The following is a 23,615-nucleotide window of genomic DNA, read 5'->3' on the forward strand; positions in this document are numbered from 1 at the left end:
CCCTCTAATCTAACTTAAACCAAAGCATATAAAAAAAAACATATTCAAAAGACTTGAAGCACCGTCAGTAAGGCAAAAATACATTTCAATATAAAACTAACCAAAGCAAAGACTTTTAACCATCTAAATAATCCCTAAGACACAAGCACACAGACAGCTAAAAACAAGCCGAAATAACTATTATAAATATGAAATTATATATACATATATATTATTTGTTAGTTCGTGTAATAAGAACAAACAAAATACGAGTTAATAAAAAGCAACAATGTTAACAAAAAAAAAAACAATCACAAGCTATTTAGTTTTGTAGTTTTTATTTTGAAATTAATTGTGCTGTTATGTTATGTATGCCATTCATTTTGCGCTTTTTGGGGAGAGAATTGCGAGTGGATTCACGATTCTGGTTGTGTTACAGATTTTAATTAGAGGAAATCACGCGCCGATTTGCCGCTTAATGGATGCATCGGCTCTTTAGTGACGATGTCCATTATTTGCTTGCCAGCTGGCTCTTGGGTTATGTCTGTCGCGCATGCAATAGCCGCCAGGACAATTGCCACCAGGGCAGTTGCCACCAGGACAATTGCCGCGACTGCAGTTACCATTGGGACAGTTGCCATTCCCAGCAGCGAATGCATTGGAAAAGCCACAAGGCTGCTGTCCATAGTAAGCTGAATTATTATCCATAACGTTAGCTAGCCATAAATAGTAAATAAATAAATAGCAAGTAAATGCAGTTTATTAATATTACTTGACTTACATGTAAAAAAAAGGCAAATCTAGGCGATATTTTTCAACCAGAAAGTCAAAAAATAAATAGAAAACAGCTCCAATTTCTTCAAGGTGTTCCAAATGAATGCCAAATATAAACAAAGCTGAGCTGTATGTTTAAAATTCAACTGAGAGCTGTGGCAGGGCTCTAATGATAAAGCAAAAAGCTTTGAATTTAAGCAGCAAGCAATTTACTTATTAATAAATTTAACGTATTTCTAATGGCTCAGGATTTATGTTATAAAATTATTTTTAACAAGCTTTTGATATAAGTACTATAACTTTTTGCTATACAAGGCTCTGATTGTCACATGATTAAATTCCAATTAATGTCAATTAAACAGGCAATAAATTTTATGCACATAGTTCTAAAATTGCAACAATAGCAAGAGAACAAATATGCAGCAAAGTTGAAAATAATTTTGTTGTGCTCAAAAGTTAGGAAGGGTAGCTTCAGTTTATATATTTTGCAGGCAAACTAAGCCAAAAAGTGCCCACTGTACAATTTCAGCTAAACTCACCAGACGTTCGTGCTGTACTCTGGGCGTGGTGAGTTTTGTTGTGAGAGAGGCGTGGCTTAAATTTAGCACAGGCGCAGTTAATGAAACAAATGCAAAGGGGGTGACTGCTTGACAAGAACTGCGGCGTGTGGGGTATTGAAAAAAAATGCGACTTCTTGATGCCGCAAATTTGGCGTATGTATGTGTGTATGTGTGTGTGTGTGAGAGCAACTAAACTGAGTGTGGGTGGGCAACAAAGTTGCCTGCAAATGACTTTGCATTCTGACTGGCTAATATAACCGCAGGATTGTATCTTAGCGACGGCATCTGGGCTGGGCCTAGAACCAAGATCATGTGCATGTATGCGTTAAGTACAAGGCAGCTATGTAACCACAGGCGAGCTCCAAATGGACGCGTGTAATAGCCGCCGCACTGAGGTCCAGCTAAGACTCCACCCTCCAAATCCCAAATCATGTATAAGACGCTGCTCGCGACACTAAATATATGTGAGTTCCAATAAATGTATGCGTGTGCGTGCGTGTGTGTGTGTGTGTGTGTGTGCGCGCAACCAATATACAATGTCACGAAAAGTCATTTCAATTTAGATGAGAGTCAGTAAATCAACCCCTATCAACATACCCAACAACAAGACACAAGACTATTTCCAGCCAGTACCAGCCCAGTAAACGCCATTGCGAAAATTTTCCACCCAAGCACACACAACACACAAATACACACACACACGCACACATATATGTGCATATATCACATATGTATGGCAAATGCTACAAACCTAAACCATAGATAATACACTACATTGCATATTTATTTCTATTTAATGCTTGAATTTATTTTTTATATTTTATTTTGCATAGCATATTTTTGTTTTTTGCAATTTTTATAATTTTAACATATTTTATATTTTATTAAATTGAATTTGCTGCTGCGTATACTTAATATTCAACAACGTTTTGAATTTTGTTATACTTTAAGCTTATTTGTTGCTTATTTATTTTTTCTATATTGCATATTTATAAATTTCAGACTGTCAAGCCAACTGTCTGCATTCACATGCCCCAAACTGTAGCGAGCTCTCCACTGCTGAGATCCTGACTTTAGAACTAATAATCCGACAGCCTACAAGCGCAGGACGAGCAGCAGCAGCAGCAGCAACAAAAAAAGAAAGAAGCCAGCAGCAGCAGCAAGGAGTCATTGCTCGGCATAGAGTGAGATGCCAGATAGAGAGAGAGAGAGAGAGCGAGACAGCAGCTGCCTTTTCACTAATACACTTGCAGCTGCGTTGGTTGCGTCAACGAGGACGACGGCTTCGTGCCCGTCGCTAGCTTTTCATCATTCTTGACATTTTGTGGTGAATTGTCGAAAGCCACAGGATATGTCGCAGTGTGCGCCGCTCCTTGTCTGCATCAGTGTGTGTGCGTGTGTGTGTGAAAAATAAAAGACGCAACAAAAAAAAATGGTGGACGGCAGGAAGTCTCCTCATTTGCTGTAATCGTATCAGGCAGAGCTGGCAGTGGAAAAAAGGGCGTTTTCCGGTTGGCTGCCCGCCTGTCCTGGCCTGGCCTAGCCGTGTCCTGCCATGTCCTGCCGCCTCGCATGTCCATGTCCTTGTGCGCTGTGCTGTGCTCTCGCAAGGGATGAAATGTAACATTTTGTAGCTTTTCGTAAATTTTCGACTTTTTCGACGACGTTTTGGTTTTTTCGCTGCTGCTGCCGCAGTCGCAGTTGCTGTTACTCTCGCTGCCAGCGCCGCCGCTGCTGCTGTTGCTGCTGCTGATGCTGATGCTGATGCTTTGCCCATATTCATTTCCCTCTAACGTTGGTCTCGAGTGTTTTCCACTGTTTTTCAGCGAGGTTTGTGGCTTTGTGCCGCGCTGTGTCGAGCGGGCGGGGTGGGGCTGCCTTTGGCTTTGCTCTGCGTCCTGTCAAATTGACTGCAAAAAGGACCTCTTCTTGCGGCAGCTTCACTTTCGTAATTGGCGGTCTGCTCTGCTCTGGTTCTGGTTCTGGTTCAGCTTTTGCTTCTGTTTTCAGGTTGTGCTGCCGCCATTCACAGTTGGTCCTTCAGCCAAAACGAGCCGCATCCGCTCTCGCAGCAGCAGCGTCGTGTCGTCCTTTTGCGTCGGCAAGCCAATAATAAAATACTCTCGCGTGTGCTACTCAAACTCAACTAAAATTTATTAAGTGACTTGTGTGAGATAAACTTGAGCAAAAGCTGCACAAAAGTTTACAACGCAATTCAATTTGCCAATAATCATTTCTCCAGTGTTCATCTTCGCTCAAGTATTCATAAATAAAATAAAGCACGCTGGATACTTTGGGGTTCAAATATTTCCATCAGCGGAAAATGGGCACAGGTAAGTGGAATCTTCATGTAACCGACGGCAGATTAGAGACAAACAGAATAGTTGAGTGAAGCAAATAAATTAAGTAATGTAATATATTAAAAACATACAAGAGCTTATGTTATTTATTGTTCGACAGCGTTGAAAAGCTAAATAGCTATAAATTAATTAATAACCTTTATATAGAGCAGCTAATATGAATTGAGGCTCACTTTAAGTTTATAGAGCTTTACTTCTGCTTGTGTTTTAATTACAAAATTAATGACAAATATATGTTAAAAACATCTTGCATTACGCATTGCCGAATTAGCTGAAATTTTTTCTTGCAACACTGCTTTGAGCTAAATGCGTCCATTTCTACTTATAATTTTAAAAATAATAAAACCAATCCAAAATAAATGAATAAATGCATTAAATGGCATAAGATTTGGCTTTGGCAGTTAACTCCTTTAGTCACTTATAATTTTAAAATATTTTCAATGCAAAAAATATATTTATATTTAACAGTAGATTGTTTTGAATTTTCGATTTTAGGTAGATTTAATTTGCTTAGAAGAGAGAAGTATAAAATTGAAATTCAATATATATTTTTTATTATATAAATCTTCAGCTTAAAATAATATTTAATCATTATTGCTTAGCTTGTTCTTATTGCGCCCTGCTGTTAAAAAGTTATTAATTAATTGAATTAGTCTACAAATTTGATAGATTTAAAGATTTTACTTGTCACTATATTAAAAACGTATTAATTTTGAAAATGTTTGAAAAAATTGCTAGAAAACTTTAAATTGAATTGTTTTGATAACAGGGCAGTGACCGGCAAGGCATTTGAAAATTTCTCACGCCTTGAAATATTTAAATCCCACGCAAGCTGCCCACACAGTGAGTTCAATCAGTTCACTTGGGTCTCTCGCATTTGCAGAACCTTTTTAGCCTATGAAAACAATGCTGAGATTTCCATACCAGTGTCATAAAGCATATTGTGTATTGTGTGCAAAAGTTTCAGTATTTGAATTCACTTGACTGTTGTATACACTTTTATATTTATAAATCAAACATATAAAAACAGCCATATAATGAAAAATTGATTAAATTTTTATTTCTCATATTTAATATTGATTATAACACGCGACTGCGAAAGCGCAAAGCAAACGTCTAGAGTGCCGTCCGTGCTCGATTTGATTTCAGTATGCTTTTACACTAAAGCTCAGAGGTACTACTTTGACGCGGGCAAAAAGAGCAAAATACGTGAGGTGAACTGCAAGTGACCTGGGAAAAACAACTGGTCACACATTGCAATCGAAGACAGGTTATATCTAACATGGTGCGTGGACAAATTATTGACTCTCGAAATGCGCAGGGGTGTGAATAATTTGGCAACACGCGACTCACTCGATAAACAACAAACAGCCAACCAAACAGTGTTGACAATACGCGACTATTTATGTCAAATAGTGTGCACCCAACTAAGTACACACATCAGAGAGACAAAAACACTCACTCATCTCAAGTAGAGAACAAATGTGGTGCACAACAAATTGCAATTGCGACAGGGCAGAGAGTTTCTATTTGACCAATGCTCGCAGTGCTCAACTATATTGTTTAGTGTAGCCGCCCAGTCTCAGCGTTGAGATCGAGTGTCAAGTGATTCACTTTGCGTTAATCCCGACACAATCAAACACATTGCAGGCGAGAGCGCATGCAATGTGGAGAAAACCTTATATTTAGTGTGGATGCCGTCAGTTGTTTGCTTTTGCATGTACGTTTGTGTGAGGCTTTAGGCGATTTTATATTAAGGCCTGAATATTACGGATTATGCTCTGTATGTGTGTGTTGATTGTTGTAAACAGTCAGATCAGACTGTTATGTTGGCCTTAAAGAGTCTGCTAGGTGCTAGAGTTTTGAGTACACTAGTGCTTCAATTAAAGTATAATCATGAAGATATGCTTGTGAGCTGTAGAAATAATATCAATTGCAGTAATTTTAACAGCTATAAATTGCGTAGTGTAAGAAGAGCAACATACGTCGTAATCCTATCGGTTTGGTTAGATAACCCTGACCTAACACCCTTAATTTTGTTATTGCCATATAATAAAATATTAATGAAAAGCTGTAGAAGCTGTTGCCCGGTTCCCGCACTTTTACATTTGATTTTTGGCTTTTTAGCTATTAGAAAACTCTTGATTTATAAGAGGGTATTATGTCCTAACTCATAACTTAAGACACATATATACTTTAGGATTATCATGACGAGACTTAGAATAATTGGATTCAATTTATAGTTATCAGTTTGACTAGTTAGCACGACATTCTTATCTAAATTTGCTAAATTTAGCAGTATAAAATAGAAATCTATTAAGACTGTAGTGATTTAATGATATTCACAATCATAAGTTTAAAAGTCAAACATTACTCCAGTTACTGTACGACAGCTAGCGATCTTAGAAAGACTTTGCTATGTGTTACGCTAAGCAGCACCAATTTTCAGAATTCTCTGTATTAACAAATTACAATTATGACTCAGCGAAGGTTTTAATTTTGCGTATAATATAATAATCTTTTGGTGTTTTGACAATAGGTTTCGAATTGAATCAGTATCGATGCTCTGTGAGTGATTATGGTACTTTGCTTGACATTATGTGTGGACGGCAGTACGATGTTACTTTTGAAGTATATTTTAAAATTAAGAAATGTGGCATAAAGAATGTAACTCATTTTAGTTGCTATTCCAATTCATTTCACGCAATGATTTTAACATGTTGAATTTTAGGCATAGCCGGAATATATTATGACATTGGCTCTCTAAAGCTTTTTGTAGTCATTGACTATCCGTAGCTGGATGTGTAATATTTAGAGTAGTCCCTATAGCATGTCACGCAAATTACCATATAGATTATTACACGTTGCAGCTGAGCGAACGTATCGAATGATAGAAGACATACTCCTTAATGCAAAGCTCCTGCGGCACCGATTCGCCACTATGTTCGTGAAGCACTACGGCATATAATGCAGTGCTCAAAAAGGCTTTGTGCCGTAAACACAAGAGTCTACAATCTCAATATAACTTACAACATAGTGATTTCACTCAGTTAAAAGTATTAAATGAAATTGCAGGCGTTGTTCGGGTTATCTTACAGCGCTCGCAAGCTCTCAAACCGCAATCGACATTAGTATGCCGTGCTCAAGCACAGCTGATCTCTCAAGGGTCGCTGTCCCGTGGACAAGACGCATCGGAATCAGTGCCGCGCCTGCCGTTTGGCCAAATGTTTTCAGTCGGCAATGAACAAGGATGGTGAGTACTTTGGCACTTTTGGCCGCAAGTCTTTGTTTTACTTAACAAATTCACTTAATTATGCAACAAATTAGCCGAGGACTCTCAGCACGAAACCCAAAATGCCGCAGGCTTTTGGCAACGAGAGTCCTTGGCTGGCTGCCGCCTTTGCCATTAAGCTGATTATAAATTATGCGAACTCGTGCCAGACTTGAAAGCATCAAAATTGTGGCTGGGGCAATGAAAATAAAATGCCAAACGGCATTAAAATAATAATTGAGCTTATATTTATATTAAATAAAAGTGATTTCTACAAGTCAGTGCATGATTTGCATAAGTTTTTGTAGTCAACTCACTCCCGCCCAGCCAAACAGTTTGCCGGGCAACTTACTTACAACAACTGAATGCAACATTGGCAGCTTTAAAGCTTCTAAGCCAACGTTAAATGTAGCATAAAAACACATAACAACGAGAGGACAATGCATGCAATATACAAAACACATCAATGGCCATAGCTACGGCTATATCTATCCGGAGCTAGAGCTAACATTGATGGCTATTTGGGGTTCACTGCACAGTGGCAACAACAGCCAAGGGCGGTGTATACACCAAAGCGTGAGAATTGCTGCAGATTTTCTCACACGCCCTCAGCCTCTTCGGTGGGGCGAGTGGTTGGTTGGTTGTGGGTGGCTGCTTGAGTCGATTGACAATGTGCACTTAATAGCGGATTACATGTATTATCCCCACGCTGAAAATGCGACTAAAATGTATTGACAATCAAATGATGCTACCAAACTCAGACGTCACAACGTTTAGGCCAAAGCCGAGAGAACTTTTTGACGGAAATGAACGCTCCACAGCAGAAACAGGATTAAGTTATTACTAGGGCGGGTCGGTGATAGGTAGTTGGTGTGCATTTGTAATAAGTATATGTAGTTGTAACTCGCCGCACTGAACTTGGCTAACAATAACAATGCCGTGTGTTAGAACAAACAACAACAAAAGCTGATAGCACAAAATAAAAGCTACGAAAAGCCAAAACAGCAATGCGCTTCAAAATATATCACATTATATTTTTACGCAATTGTTTTACATTCAAATAATTTGTATTTATTTTGCAACTTTTCATTCTTTCAACAATAAAATAATATAGTTTCTCTATAAATATTTAATTGTCTGCATCAAGCTGTTTCTGCTTTATGCCTTTTCGCAGTAACTAAAATGTTTTAATTTTGCCTAAATATTAAAAATAGATAACAAATATTTTAAAATCTTATATATGTGTTATATTGTTGCATTAACAAATAAGATTTTATATTACTTTTGTATTAAAAATTGTTGACAAATTTCTGCATCCAATTATTTTGTATTAATTTTATTGGTTTTTTGAATAAAGTAGAATGTTTTTATAGTAAAATAGTTTGTATAATTCTTTTCTTGTCACTTTTATTTAAAATTGTTAACAAATATGTTTAATTTCTGGCGTCATATCTAATATTTTAGTCTGTTCCAATAAAATAAATGAGGCTAAACTTAATTCATTTGTAAATAAAATACTATAGTATAGTTTTGCTTACATTTCTTTATTGACTCTTGGCATGTTACCTGCTGCCTAGAAAATTCATAGAACTCTCTTGGCCCGCTTAGAGCATCTGCATGTCGAAACATGTTCGCATGTGTTTCTTTTTTTTCTTTCGTGCATTTTCTTAGTTTCGCCGCTACAAAGCCCCATGTTAGCTGCCTTTTTGGGGTTTTTCTTGGCTGGTTGCCGTAAATAAACAATAAACAACAAACACACACACACATTACCACACACACACACACACACACACACAGCCCCACAGTTGAGCCGCCCGCCTCGCTCTTTGCTAGTCCAAGGCAGACAAAGTGCTTTTGTTGTTTAGAGCGCAAAAGCAAAAAAGCCACAAAAATCGTTCAAGGCACGTTTGTGTTACATTTCTGGACTTTACATGATGTCGAGCTAGCTGCTTCTTCTTCTTCATATTGTGCTCTTTTTTGTTTGTTAGCTAGTTTTAGTTGTAGCATGCGGTTAGCCATTTAGTTACATTTGCTTGCCTCATAAAGTTAATTAGAATGCCGCGCAGTGTTGCTAAATGGCAGTGCCCAGACTGCTATGTTATTCAACACTGGCTGCTGGCTGACCAATAAATTATGATGGGAAAATATTACAAAATGCACACATTTCCTGCTACGCTTAATAAATGTTGGCTGCTTTGTATGCTAAACTGCTTGGGGAGTGGGGTGGTGTGGGTTGGGGTTGGCAAAAGGCGACGCCAAGTGTTTCCCTTAACAAATTATGTTGCCACTTGTCACACTTAATGGTATTTGCATTTGTATACCAACAAAGTGTCAGCATCATCATCAAGCACGCATAGTGGCAAACCCCCCATCCACCCACCAGCGCCCAACGACCCAGCAGCTTCTGCTTTCTTATTTCTTTACAAATATTTACGCGGCATTTTAAGCGGATTTTTCATTTTGAGTGATTTGTGTCGCATTTACAAATCCCAAGCACATAACAAAAAAAAAAAAAAAGCGAGCAATAAAATGTGCTTTTCTTTTTTTCTTGGTATCTTATTTTTTATTGTGGGTAAGGCGGCACTTGGAACTGGCACTGCCACTTAGATCTTTGGAATATGCTGGCTGCGTGCTGAGCTGAAAAGTAATTTCTAATAATGGCAAATTGATGTTCACGAAACTTGGTAATACTTCAGTACTATGTTATTTCACTTGCTCTGAATTAATTTAATAACATTCAAATGTTTAGCGGCTTGTAACGAGCAGCTTACTGTTAACATTCATACTCTTAGTATTGGCACCATCAATGTAAAACTTCAAGCATTAACAGTGATAAAAATGTGTTATAAATAGCGTATAATTTGAATTTTATTGAGAATGAAGGCAATTTAAGAATAAGCCTTTGTATATAGCGATTTTAGCAGAAAATCAGTTTAGATTATGGCTTTCAAATTATATATAATAAGTCAAATAATTAAATATATAAGAACAAACGTATAGGAGAGATGATCTTACGATAATCATTTCATGCAAGAGTTCATTAGTAACAGCTATGAACTAAATTTCCTCGCCTTCTTTTTGAGGGCTTTCGTCAATTGTTTTGAATAGTGGTAATTTAATATATGGCGTCTTGCCAAAACTAGAACCAATTCGCTACCAAAATAATGTAGTTTATATGAATATTTAACCTAATAAACAAGGTGTGATTTTACACCATTAACAATTGCAATAGCTATTTGTATATTAAACACGCGAGATATATAAATTTAATTTTACAGTGGGGTAGAATATAATTAATTTGCCATGGCTGACAGGCAATTTAACTTTAACACTTTGGCGTTAAATCAGCAAGTTGTCAAAGACATTGGCAAACAGAGAACTTAACAAACGAATGTCAAATACACAACAGCAAAAGCAACAACAAAAGGAAAACCGAGCAGCAACATGGACAGAGACAAAACAAAAAGCAGCCAAGTGCAAATTTAATGAAAATGTAACGGTAACGGCAACGGCAACGGTAAACGTTAAATGGAAATTGTGCGCAAACAGTTTGTTGCCGTACTTGTTAGTTAGTTAGTTAGTTATTGTTGTTCTTCTGCAGCGCTCTCGCTCGCACTCTCTGTCTCTCTCTCTCTCTCTTTATATAAAGTATATTTTGTAGCCATACTTTCGGGCAGTTAAGCCCTTGTATCAACAGACTGTGTTGCCAACTGGTTGGTTCGCTCGTCGGTTCATTGTGGAAGGTAAATTTAAATTGTTTGTCGCTTGTTGACTGAAAATTGTTGCTGTGTCGTCTGCTCTATGTGAGGTCGACTTTTTGGCGACTGGGCTGTGACTAATTTCATGACCACATTTAAACTTATTGATTTTCTATATATACAGCAAGTATATATAAATGTTGTGTGCGTGTGTGTGCCCGCTTCAGTGGCTGTGAACAGCCGCCATATTACGTATACGCATTTCATTTACACATGACTGCGGGGCACACGCCCCCACACAGACACAAACACGCACACACACACATGCATTATATACATACACACATGCACTGCAGTGTCGTTCTTAATTGACATTATAGCCTACTACTTTATGTGCATACACTTTTGATAGGCACTGTGCACAAGCGTCGACATGTAAATGCGACTGGCTTGCATGTCCCACACACTCACAATGTCTAGAGAATAAATATATGTGTGTTTGTGTGCGTGTGTGTGTGTTGGTGTAAATGACAGCAGTGTCAGTGTCAACATTAAAAGCGGATTTAAAATCACTCACTCACAGGACGCTGCTGACAGAGTCAGAGCGTAAAAGCCTTTGGCCTCCTGAACGGACCCAAGGGGTTGAGCAGCGACAGAGAGAGTGAGAGACAGCATGAGAGTGTGAGCGAGTGCGCTGTTAAATGATTGTAAATATATAAAATGTGCGTAAGCTAAAGTTATGCACATGCACATGCTGCAACAATTTCATTATTTACAATTGTTGTTATAAACTTGCTTTCTTTTTTATATTTATTTACAGCTCAGTCTTTTGTAAATTATTTACAATTTGTCTGCTTGCAGCAAAAAACTAAAGTTCAATTTTAGTTAAATGAAGAGTGCGGGGTTATAGATTATTTTCACACAATGATGCACACATTTTGTTAAATCAATTAAAGCGTTAACAATAAATTCTAATATAGTCAGCAACTCTTAGTTTGCATTAAGTTTCACTTAATTGAAAAAACAACAGAACTTGTTAATGAAATAATTTAATGCATAACTATTGTTGACTATGAATATATTTTTTATAAAATTGTTAGCAGTGTTGGTTATGATAATTTGTTTACAATTAAAATTTAAACATATCAAGCTGTTTGGCCTGACAGCAAATCTCTTAATGTTTTGAGTTTGAGTTGAAAAGTAGACAACATTTGTTTCTAATTTTATTGCGCTTATCGGTTGGCCGTTGTCCTTTGTCCTTTGTCTCCCCAAGGACAATTGTCAATTGACTGTTGCTGCAGCTCGCTCGACATAAGCTGGCATAAACAATGCCCATTATGCACTATTAAGCACTTAACAATTGTTAAGCCAAATGCGTTGCTCAACTGAGGTCTGCAACCACCAAAAACAGACACAGCCTCACCCCCCGCTCTGACTTACCTCCCCTTGTGCTGGGCTGGCTTAGTGCAACCGCAGCGAATCAGTTCAAGTGTTTTTTTCTAATTTTACGCTCAACGTTCTACATTTGCCTTATTTACTTTTCATTTGCCGTAGTAATTTTTATTGTCTGTCTATTGATATCAACTCGGCTCTCTCTCTTTCTCTCGATTTGTTTATTTCGATTTCTGTGCGCTCTCGCGCTTTGCAGCTTCAGCCTTGGGTGGGTGGGTATGGCACCCATAGCTTTGTTGCTTCGATGCCCAGCGGCTGGCATGATGATCATTCATTGGGTTTTTGCTTGCGTGCCACGGTCGTGAAGTCGTTGGGACTTGGGAACTTGGCAGCTGCAACAAATATTCGCTTCGCTCGCCTTTAGCGCCTTTTGCCACTTATCATTAATTTTTTCCAACGCATTTTTCTGCCTGGCATTCTGACATTGCTGCCTTTGCCCAGTTCCTGGTCCTGCTGTCTCTCTGTCTGTTTTGACATAATTGTTTTTGCTTTGATGCGTTTTGCACTTGGTTTTCTGCTTTCTGCTTTCTAACCTAATTAATTGATTAGCTTCAGCAAATCGGTCAATATGTTTTTTTCTCTCTCGGACTGTGTGTCTATTGCTTTTGGTTTACGCGCAGCGAGGGGGCGGCGTAATGAGTTGCTAATTAGATTTGTTGATTGTAATTGTTGCACTTTTTCTGCTTGAGAGTCTGCCCAGGTGTTATTTTAGGGTAGTTTTTGTAGTTTCCTAACCAAATGTCAGCTAAAGATAAGCCTGTGCTTGTCTAGATTTATGATTATTTTTCTATTACTTGTGGCATATATAATGATGGCAAAATTCAAGCCAAAATAATGTCAAAAATAAGGTTAATAAAAGTATTTTTATTTATTTCAACCTTTAAGAAGCTACAGCTCAGCTAAAAAAATCCAAGTATTGCGTTTTTTAGCTTAATTAACTTATGAAATATTAAATAAACATATGCTGTAGTGTTTGAATAAAGAATAATTTTTTTCAAAAAGTTATGGCAATAAAACTAAATACCACAGAGCTAATTCTTATTTAATTTCAAGTTTTGATAAGCTATAACTCATCTAAAACAAACCCGATTAAGCTGTTCTCTACCATTTTAGCTGGGCGTGGAAAACACGGTTCAAATGAGCACAAAAGTCTGCCTAAAAAATATATAGGGCGAAGTTATGAACAAAAGAGTAACAAACAAGACAAATTTATTAAAAAAATCCAGTTTTGATAAGCCGTAATCCAGCGAAATTGCATTTCGGACTTTTATGCCTTGTTAGACTCGTGAGATGCATAAGAATAAAACTTCATTCAAACTTACGATTTCATTTCTAATCATTTTCTAACTTTGAACGGCTATAGCTCAGCCAAAAAAAATCGCACTGAAATGTTTTTTAGGCTTAAACCTTACTCATGAGATACTGAATAAAACATATTTTGTAGTGTTCGATCAATAAAAAATTGTTTTTTTGAATAAGTTATGGCAACAAAACCAATGCTGAAGAGTAACTTTTTGTTTAATTTCAAACTTTGCAGAGCTATAACTCGGCTAAAAAAAAATCCGATCCAAATGCTTCATACGTCAATATGTCGGCGTGGAAAGCACAATTAAAATGAGTATAAGATTGTACGATATAAAAATTATTTGGCGAAGTTATGACCAAAAGACAAATTTTTGTGAAATACCGCATTTTGATAAGCCGTAATTCAGCGAAATTGCATCCGATTGCGGAGTTTCATGCATTGTTAGACTAGTGAATCGCATAAGAATAAAACTGCATTCAAACTTGGAAAGTCTACGATTATTTTGCCAAAAAAAACGTGATGTAACCCCTGTAAATTTTTGCCAAAAATGATGCCGTCTTCGTTTCTAATCATTTTCTAACTTTGAACGGCTATAGCTGCCAAAAAAAATCGCACAGAAGTGTTGTTAGGCTTAATTTACTCATGATATACTAAAATAAACATATTTTGTAGTGTTCATCCAATAAAAAATTGTTTGCTACTCTCACTAAAAAAACCAATGCTGAAGAGTAACTTTTTGCTTAATTTCAAACTTTGCAGAGCTATATAACTCGGCTAAAAAAAAATCCGATCCAAATGCTTTTTACGTACATATGTTTGGCGTGGAAAGCACAATTAAAATGAGTATAGGATTGTATGATAAAAAAAATTATTTGGCGAAGTTATGACCAAAATAGTAAAAACAAGGCAAATTTTGTGAAAATATTCACACTTTTAAAAGCCGTAATCAGCCGAAATTCCATCGCAATTTCGGACAGTTTTGTTTGCTACTGTCCAACATTATTACAGATTTCGGCAGCCTGTTTTTAAAACAAGAGCCCAAAGACCATTTTCGAATTTTCGCCAAAAAACGTGATGTAACCCCTGTAAATTTTTTGCCAAAAAATGATGCCGTCTTCATTTAAATCATTTTTCTAACTTTTAATGCTATAGCTCAAGCCAAAAAAAAAAAATCGCTTGGTGAGTAGTTTTTAGGCTCAATTTACTATGAGTACTAAATAAAACATATTTTGTAGTGTTCGATCCCAATAAAAATTGTTTTTGAATAGTTATGCCAGAAAACCTATGCTTGAAGAGTAACTTTTGCTTTATTTTCAAACCATTTCCAAGCCTTATAACTCGGCTAAAAAAATCCGAAAAATCCTTTATACGTCAATATGTCGGCGTGGAAAGCACAATTAAAATGAGTATAAGATTTACGATATAAAAATTATTTGGCGAGTTATGACCAAAATAGTAAACAAGGCAAATTTTTGTGAAATATCCAACTTTGATAAGCCGTAATCAGCGAAATTGCATCCGATTTCGGAGTTTTATGCCTTGTTAGACTCGTGAGATTGCATAAGAATAAAACTGCATTGAAACTTGGAAATCTAAGATTTTCGATATTTTCCAAAAAACGTGATGTAACCCCTGTAAATTTGTGCCAAAAATGATGCCGTCTTCATTTCTTATCACTTTCTAACTTTGAATGGCTATAGCTCAGCCAAAAAAAATCGCTTGGAAGTGTTTTTAGGCTTAATTTACTCATGAGATACTAAATAAACATATTTTGTAGTGTTCGATCAATAAAAAAATTGTTTTGACAAAGTTATGGCCGGAAAAAAATACAGCTCTGTGTGTTAACTTTTTGCTATTATTTTTCAAACTTTCCAGAGCTATAACTCGGCCTTATAAAAAAATCCTGATCCAATGCTTCATACTCAATATGTCGGGCGTGCTCCCGGAAAGCACAATCAAAATGACAGTCTATAAGAATTTACCGATAATGCAGAAAATGTGCAGCTGATGGCGCATCGGACACGTTATTGAGCTCAAAATATTAGCTAGCACCTGACATATACTGGGCCATTGAATTTTATCCCAGGTCCGACCAATAATCAACACTTTCTGATAAGCCTCGTAAGTCATTCAGCGAAAAATCATATGCATATAACCTAGTATTTCGGTAAGTCTCTTTATGCCTTTCCTAAGAGCTCCCGTGAGACTACTTGCACAAGGAATAAAAGCTGACTTGCACCTATACCTGCATGGAAATAGGACAGTTGACAAGTATAATTTCTTAAGCAACTTTTTGCCCAACAAAAATACGGCTGTATTGCTAGAGCACAGCCATGTAAAATCTTTTGCAACAGGAAAACTGGCAAGACCGTAGTATCTTCGTGCTTCATTCTAACTCTCGCATATTTCGTAACTTTTTGAAACTGCCTATAGCACATCGTAGGACCACAACCATGAAAGCATCAAGTCCGTGTATGCAAAACCGAGTATTCACCAAGTACACGGGTTCTCGACCCACCATCGACAGAGGCTAATTTCAAATACACTATATAGCAGCTAGGCTGATAATAATCGACGCACAATAGAGCGAAGGATCACGCCATCTGCAGCTTACAAGACACTCTTAGACACCACACAGACAAACATGCAGCTACTACGTGCCGGTCATCTAGCATCCCTGGAAATAAGTCTGTCGCCTTGAGCCTATTGCGGCGCTACCAAGTCTCAAGCGACACGGCGCCGACTGCGTCTAGAAAAGGCTAGCTAGCACGTTTGTATAGCCGTGCAAGCATCGTGCACACCCGCTGACTCCTATATAGCATTATATATATGAAATGTGAGATTAATTCGCTATGGTATATATATATCTTTAGAATCAATCGTGTTGAAACTTGCAGACAATTCTTGGTACCGCATAAACAGTAACTAGGCACACTATATTTTGATTTATTTAGCGAGCGCATTTTTAAAGATTTATCGGTCAAATTATGCGCATAGCATCGCCGCACATTCTGGCCTCGTACGGAATATATCAGTATGTTTTTTGGGTTTTGCAGCCAATCACAATTTAATAATGATAGGAATCATAGCGCTCGTGGGGGACGATGGGGGAGTACGACAATGACAATTAACTCAATAACAAGCGATAGGCGTTGGACGGTATCGCGGTATCATGGGACTATACGGATGCACCCATATCGGCTATATGATGACCACGAATCTCTGAGACGGCATCTAGCCTCTCAATAAAGCGTCTTATAGTTGCTCTGATAGAAATAACAGTATACTCAACTACATATTTCATGGCTAGACAGAGGCAAATGATCGAGGTAGGCACACAAAGCCGCGGATACAGTGACGAGAGACCTTACCTGAACCAGCCGCAACCTACTTGCATAGTAAACTTACGATTCTAGATAGACGCTCGATGACGGACTCACGAAGACCTGAGTCGCAAAGGCATGTGTAAGCCAATAAATCCAATTAGACTTTATGGGTCTGCCACGTCCTCCTTTCCCTATGTTAACATACATTAGTGTGCCAGCAAATTAGATGAAACATAATCCTCATAATATGCATAATACCATTCATAATATTGTAATGCGACGTTTGTGTGTCCATCTTATTACTAATCATTTGTAGTTTTATACAATAATGTGATATAATGTAATCAAGTAGTAAAAAAAATCGCACTGAAAGATGTTTTTTAGGCTTAATATTACTCATGAATTACTAAATAAACATATTTGTAGTGGTTCGATCAATAAAAATTTTGAATAAGTTATGGCAAAGAAGAAAACCTATGCTGAAGAGTAACTTTTTGTTTAATTTCAAACTTTGCAGAGCTATAACTCGGCTAAAAAAATCCGAAAAATCCCATTTATGTTGGTGTTGAAAATACAATTAAAATGAGGGTACAAACGTATGATACAAAAATTATTTGGCGAAGTTATGAACAAGAAGAAACCAACTAGATTTTGTTCAAATAGTGGTTACATCAATAACAGAAGGTTGTTTCATCAATAACTAAAACTGCGTTCAAATTTGTCACTTTTTTAAGATATTCCTAACGAAGAGACATGTCCCGTGTCAAACCTCTGCAGTTTCAAATTATGCAACAAACTCTGCTTGTCTGCAACTTGAGAAAATACTTACCTTACTTACCTTGTGCATAGCCGCAATTCATTCATACCCATTTCAAAATGAACTTTTACATTCAAAATGATCTTTGTTCATTTTATAATTTAAAAGTATTAAGCTTAATTATATTGCATATGTTGTTTATGTTATTATTGTTATTGTTTGTGAATGAGAGCGCTGAACTTTTAAAACCTATGAAACTGAAATAAAAATGTTTGTTTTTATTTAATCAATTGAAAAAATTATATGACAATGACTAACTTACTTTGCAGACTTTGAAATCTTTTTTGACAATGATATGCTGCCGACTAATTTTGTATTAAGCAGACGGCGTTAGGCTTTAATATGTTCGAATAATTACAAATATTAACGCCTATTTTCGTATATTATCGGTAAGCAGTACTTATGAATTGCTGCCCCTTAAATTGCGTTCTGACTACGCCCATGCTGTTGCCTCTAGACATATTTCGAGTTGAGCGTAGGCAACACGACTTTTGCATTCATAACTTTTGATGGCTGTTTGGCCGAAACTTAAATTTGCTTTGCGCTGAGCTGGAAAAAGAAAATGGCGTCGTCGCTTGAAGTTGCAAGGCGCAGGGCAATTTTTTTTTAATTTTTATTTTTCATGCACAAAAGTTTTAGCGTATTTTTTTTTCTTTGGCATTTCTTTTTCGTGTGTCTTTTGCTGTCGACATACTATACCCTTTAATTTTTTGCCTTTTCACACGTTTCTTTGTTTGCACGAAGTTGGGGAGAAGTACGAGAAGTGAGAGCAGAGCGCGTGCAAAGGGTTAGCGCTTGAAATTTGAAGTTGTGCGCGGGGGGGGCGGGCAACATTTTTTTGCGGCATAGACCGCACAGTTTTTAAGAGTCTACGTTTTTTACGGGGGGTGGGGGAAAGGGGCGCACAAATTGTCACAAGTTTGTTTGACGCCGCTTAACCCGCAGCGTTAAAAATTTGATGAGTTTGGCATTTTCTTTAATTGAAATTTGTGATCTTTTGAAAGCTTCGAGACGTGCCAACTTTTTGCACAGACGGACGCTCTATAGTTCGCTCAAGTGACTGCAGTCACACAGACAGACAGACAGACGGAGAGACGGAGAGACACGCACACATGTGATTAGCTGCGGATTAAAATGTCACCCCTTTTGCGTCACGAACACTCGAGCACACATGCTATAGATACATTTAATTACAAACAAATAAAAGTCATGACAGCAGCTAACACACACACAGACACACACACACATACATATACACATATCAGTCCAGTTTGAGGCTGCGGACATATGCAACAGTTCACACGACCAGAACAGGTTACTACTATTTTGTATCTTTGTATCTTTCTGCATCTTTTGTATCTGCGCATTTTAATAATCGGTTTATTATACACACAAACACACACATGTAATATATATCTCTGATAGTTGTGGTGGGTGTGTGTAGTTGGTTTGTACTTCAAGAAGCTACTTATGAGCTAGAGAAAGTGTTGTTTGCTATTTGCCATTTGGCTCGGCAAACATTCACCCAAGTCTTCACTTCCAGCCCACACTTCAAAGCTTCTGGAGCTGTGAGCAAAGTTTTATGTGCGTGGCCAAAACGAAAAAGGCAAAGTAACTGTGGAAAGCCAGGCACAGTATCTTTTTGAAATTAACTTTATTTATTTAACTACTTAAAAGCAGATTAACGCAATTACACACTCGAACTGATTCTATGCATAAAAAACAAACGAACGCTGACAAAAGATACAAAACAACGGATACCAAGGGGGGAGGCATAATCAGCATGAAATCAGCAGATAGCAACAACAAAACAAAACACATGACAAACAAATACAAAATCTAACAAATAGGCAAATTTCTTTGATGACTTTTCCATGCACAAAGCGAAAAGAAAAGAAAAAAGTGATGGAAAAATCAACAACAAGTAGCAGCTGGGATTTAATCAATCAATGGGGCTTTCTTTTAAACGGCAATCAATTGTTTTTTAATCGTTGCTACAAAATGTTCAATGCTACAATATTTTATATAAATAGTATATATATATGATAAAAATATGATTATAGTGCAAGCAGCAAACTAATAAATGAAACTATAAAGTTCAAAAGGCAGATTAATTAGATCGACATCTAAATTAAAAGCGTTAAGAAAGAAAACTTATAAATTTAACTAACTTAAATACAAAGAATTTTACATCTATAAAAATGCAAACTAATAAGACACATAGACTTACTTATACGGACTTACTATATGTCTTAATTATACAAACAAACTTAACTCTGTATACGTTTTTCATAGTTAATTACAAGCTAATTGCATATTCAAAAATTCAATTACAACAAAATCTAAATTAAATATAAAATGGAATTTATTTCAATATATGTATATGAAAGCAGTTAAACATTAAGCAGTTAGTTTTATGAAATGCAACAAACCTTGCTTAATGTAAAATACATTTTACAATATATCAAATAATGTAAAGTGTCTGATACATTTATCATATCAATAATTGATACATAATACGAAATGCTTCCTCTGAGATTCTACAAATCTCATGCGTAACTTCTTTGATAAATAATAGTGTAAAATATATATTATAAATGTTTTGCATATGTTTATTAAACATTTGTTTGCTCTCCTACTTTTAGCTGTGCAACATGAGCGTGGTCCACGCAAGCCGAAACTGCATCCGCAGCTGCATCATCATCATCATCACCATGCCCATGCCGCAGCAGCGCATCATGCGGCCGCCGCACACGCCCATCATCATCACGCCCATGCGGCGGCGGCACATCATGCGGCAGCTGCAGCAGCCGCAGCCGCTGGACTGCATCATCACCATGGCGCGCATCTGCCGGTGTCGCTGGTGACCAACGTCTCCGCCAGCTTCAACTACACGCAGCATATTTCCACCCACGCACCACCGGGCAGCTTCCACTTGAGCGCAGCTGCAGCTGCTGCGGCGCCCACGCAGCAAACACAGGCGGTGCAGCAGGCGGGCGCGCATGCCACAGCGTTTCATCATCCGATGGCCACGCATGGCGGACTGCAGCAGCATGTGGCAGGCAGCGGTGGCGGTGCCGTCAGCTTTCCGCCGCACTTGTTGCATCACAATCTGATAGCCGAGGCGGCTAGCAAGTTGCCCGGCATAACAGCAGCGACGGCTACAGCGGTGGCGGCAGTAGTGTCCACAACGCCCTATGGCCAACCCAATGGCAACAACAACAACAACAACAGTTACTCCTCACCCTCGCCTAGCAACTCCATACAGTCCATCTCCAGCATTGGGTCTAGGAGTGCTGGCGCTCCCATCAATGGCGGCGCACTGAGCTTGGGCAGCGAAAGTCCACGCGTCAATGTGGAAACGGAGACGCCTTCGCCGTCGGCTTCGCCTCCACTGAGCGCCGGCAGCGTCTCGCCTGCGCCCACGCTCACAGATTCGCATAGTCTGGCGGCTTCTAGCTCCTCACCACAGCTGGCGGCGCATCACAGCTCCACGCACTGCCACAGCGAAGCCACCACGCCGCCCAGCCACGCCTCCCTGCTCATGCACAACATTCACCTCAACAACAACAACAACAACAGCAACAACAATAATAATAACAACAACAAGCAGCTGAGCTACACTTCAGGCTCGCCCACGCCCACAACGCCCACGCCGCCACCAGCAGCGCCGCTGCCACGCCCACACGGCGGCTGTCAGTCTGGCTCGAGTGGCTTTCTGGAGCTGCTGCTCAGTCCAGACAAGTGCCAGGAGCTCATCCAGTACCAGGTGCAGCACAATGCGCTGCTCTTTCCGCCGCCGCTGCCCCAACAGCTGCTCGACTCACGTCTGCTCTCCTGGGAAATGCTGCAGGAGACGACGGCGCGTCTGCTCTTCATGGCCGTGCGCTGGGTCAAGTGCCTGATGCCCTTCCAGACGCTCTCCAAGAACGATCAACACTTGTTGCTACAGGTGGGCAATCAATTAGCCAATAAATCAAACAATTGCCAGTATTTAAGTTATTAAGAGATAAAAATTAAAGTTTAGCTATTAATTCATTGTACATTTTGTACTTAATTTATTATTATTTTTAAACAGAAAATTAAGTAGTACTAAAACTATGAGAATTATTGAAATTTTGAATCTATAAAAGTTCAAATACTTAAGCTAAATATTTATTATTCTGTTTACCTTTGCAGGAGTCCTGGAAGGAGCTCTTTCTGCTGAACCTGGCACAGTGGACGATACCGCTCGATCTGACGCCCATACTGGAGTCGCCGCTTATCAAGGAGCGCGTGCTGCAGGACGAGGCGACACAGATGGAGATGAAGACCATACAGGAGATACTCTGCCGCTTTCGCCAGATCACGCCCGATGGCAGCGAGGTGGGCTGCATGAAGGCGATAGCGCTGTTCGCGCCGGAGACTGCGGGGCTGTGTGATGTGCAGCCCGTGGAGATGCTGCAGGATCAGGCGCAGTGCATTCTGTCCGATCATGTGCGTCTGCGTTACGCGCGTCAAGCGACGCGCTTTGGCCGACTGCTGCTGCTGCTGCCTTCGCTGCGAACCATCAGAGCGGCCACCATTGAGGCGCTGTTCTTCAAGGAAACGATTGGCAATGTGCCCATTGCGCGACTGCTGCGTGACATGTACACCATGGAGCCGGCGCAGGTGGACAAGTGAAGGATTGCACAAAATGCAATCAAAATCGATGCCTAAGCGGCAGCGGCAATTTTTCCTGTGTGTGTGTCGCTTGCAAAAATATTTGTGCGCCAACTAAAAATGGCAGCAAATAATAAAAATAAAATAGAAACAGAAACAAAAATCGTTGCTATACTGAAAGCGTCTGACTGCAGCAGCTGCGACAGTTCACAGCCGTGCGAATGGGCGGACTTGTAATAGATATGCCACGCCCCCTCTCACGTTGATTTATAGCGCAATAGCGCGAGTTTTTCGCTTGCTTGCTCGTTTTTGATATTTTTTGCTGCCTTTTTTCTAACATTTTATATGCGCCAGCTAGCCATGCACTTTATTTATCTTTCATTCGACGTTTTGTCGTCGTCGTCGACGTTGCCGTCGCTGCTCTAAAAATTGCTCATGTTATTTCAACCTGGCAAGCAACCTGCAAACACATCCGCCAGGCAGGCAACCCCCACTCCCAACCAACCCCTTCCACGCTCAAAAGCAAACGCTTTTGCTTCTTTCTACCTTTTTCACATTTTAGCTTTGATACTGCCACACTGAATATGATTATGTTGCTTGATTGCCAACTAAATTTCATAAAAATTATTTGAGGGCAACAAGCTTTAACTTATCTTCAACTTTTGGTTGCCTGTCTATATCATTTTTTTGTAGCGTATGCGTTTAGAAATCCGCGGAAAATGAAAGAATAACAAATGCCGCAGGTCAAGCGCTCAAAAGTATGCAGCATATTTTTGTCTTTGTTAGCATTCGCTTTTTACCAACACACACACACACACTGACGCACGCATACACACACATATGCATTTAGTATTGGTTGGCAGCTTTGTTTATACTACGATAAATGACAAAATGCTTTGTAATTGATTTTTGCACAATGAAATTTGTAAAATGGCAGGCAAAAGCAACAAAGAAACAAAATCAAAAAGTATATTTAACTATAAAAAATTGTAGTTGGCATATAGTTTGTAAATTGCAACAGCTGTTGTTGCCACCACACACATACATATGTATGCATATTATTAATTATTATGTATTGTAATAAATATAAAAAAAAAAGTATAAACAATTGAATAAAAATGCATTGAGCATAAATATAAATCAACTGTGTTCGACTTTTATTTACTCTATTAAGTGCCAAAATGTCTTTTTAAATATAAAATAATGGATGAAGGGTTATTAAAATATAGAAGTGGACATGGCAGACCCACAGATGGATATTGTCCTGCTATATTTAATTTGAATTGCAAGCGGTTAGTCAAAGTTTATCTTAATTAGCAGCTATTGATAATCCAAAATTGCAAATGATTTTATGTTCAAATTCATATTGTTAGATAATTTGCAGACTGCAAAATACAAACGTAAAGAATAAATTGCCTGAACAATTGCAAT

General features: G+C 38.4%; 1 protein-coding gene and 1 long non-coding RNA gene across 2 annotated transcripts; one reads left to right on the forward strand and one right to left on the reverse strand.

Moving 5' to 3' along the window:
- Window positions 1-298: 298 nt before the first annotated feature.
- LOC108604913 lies at window positions 299-868 on the reverse strand. Its single transcript, XR_001915366.1, has 2 exons — window positions 761-868; window positions 299-695 (listed from the first exon to the last, which is right to left on the reverse strand). It is a non-coding gene; the product is annotated as an uncharacterized LOC108604913 (long non-coding RNA).
- Window positions 869-6,560: 5,692 nt separating this feature from the next.
- On the forward strand, window positions 6,561-22,205 carry LOC108604602 (orphan steroid hormone receptor 2). Its single transcript, XM_033294839.1, has 4 exons — window positions 6,561-6,620; window positions 6,839-6,926; window positions 20,189-21,495; window positions 21,723-22,205. The coding sequence occupies exons 1-4, from the start codon at window positions 6,561-6,563 to the stop codon at window positions 22,203-22,205; spliced, it is 1,938 nt and encodes a 645-aa protein (XP_033150730.1).
- Window positions 22,206-23,615: the final 1,410 nt, after the last annotated feature.

The sequence above is a fragment of the Drosophila busckii genome, unplaced genomic scaffold (genome assembly GCF_011750605.1).
Source record: "Drosophila busckii strain San Diego stock center, stock number 13000-0081.31 unplaced genomic scaffold, ASM1175060v1 hic_scaffold_47, whole genome shotgun sequence".
NCBI classification, from domain to species: Eukaryota; Metazoa; Arthropoda; class Insecta; order Diptera; family Drosophilidae; genus Drosophila; species Drosophila busckii.

What these genes read in the sequence shown, in the direction of transcription:
- LOC108604602 (XM_033294839.1), top strand. Translation starts at nt 6,561, where the DNA reads ATGATAGAAGACATACTCCTTAATGCAAAGCTCCTGCGGCACCGATTC. An exon ending in ACCGATTCGCCACTATGTTC is followed by an intron (nt 6,621 to 6,838) that starts GTGAAGCACTAC and finishes TGATCTCTCAAG; the next exon opens with GGTCGCTGTCCCGTGGACAA. An exon ending in ATCAACACTTGTTGCTACAG is followed by an intron (nt 21,496 to 21,722) that starts GTGGGCAATCAA and finishes TTACCTTTGCAG; the next exon opens with GAGTCCTGGAAGGAGCTCTT.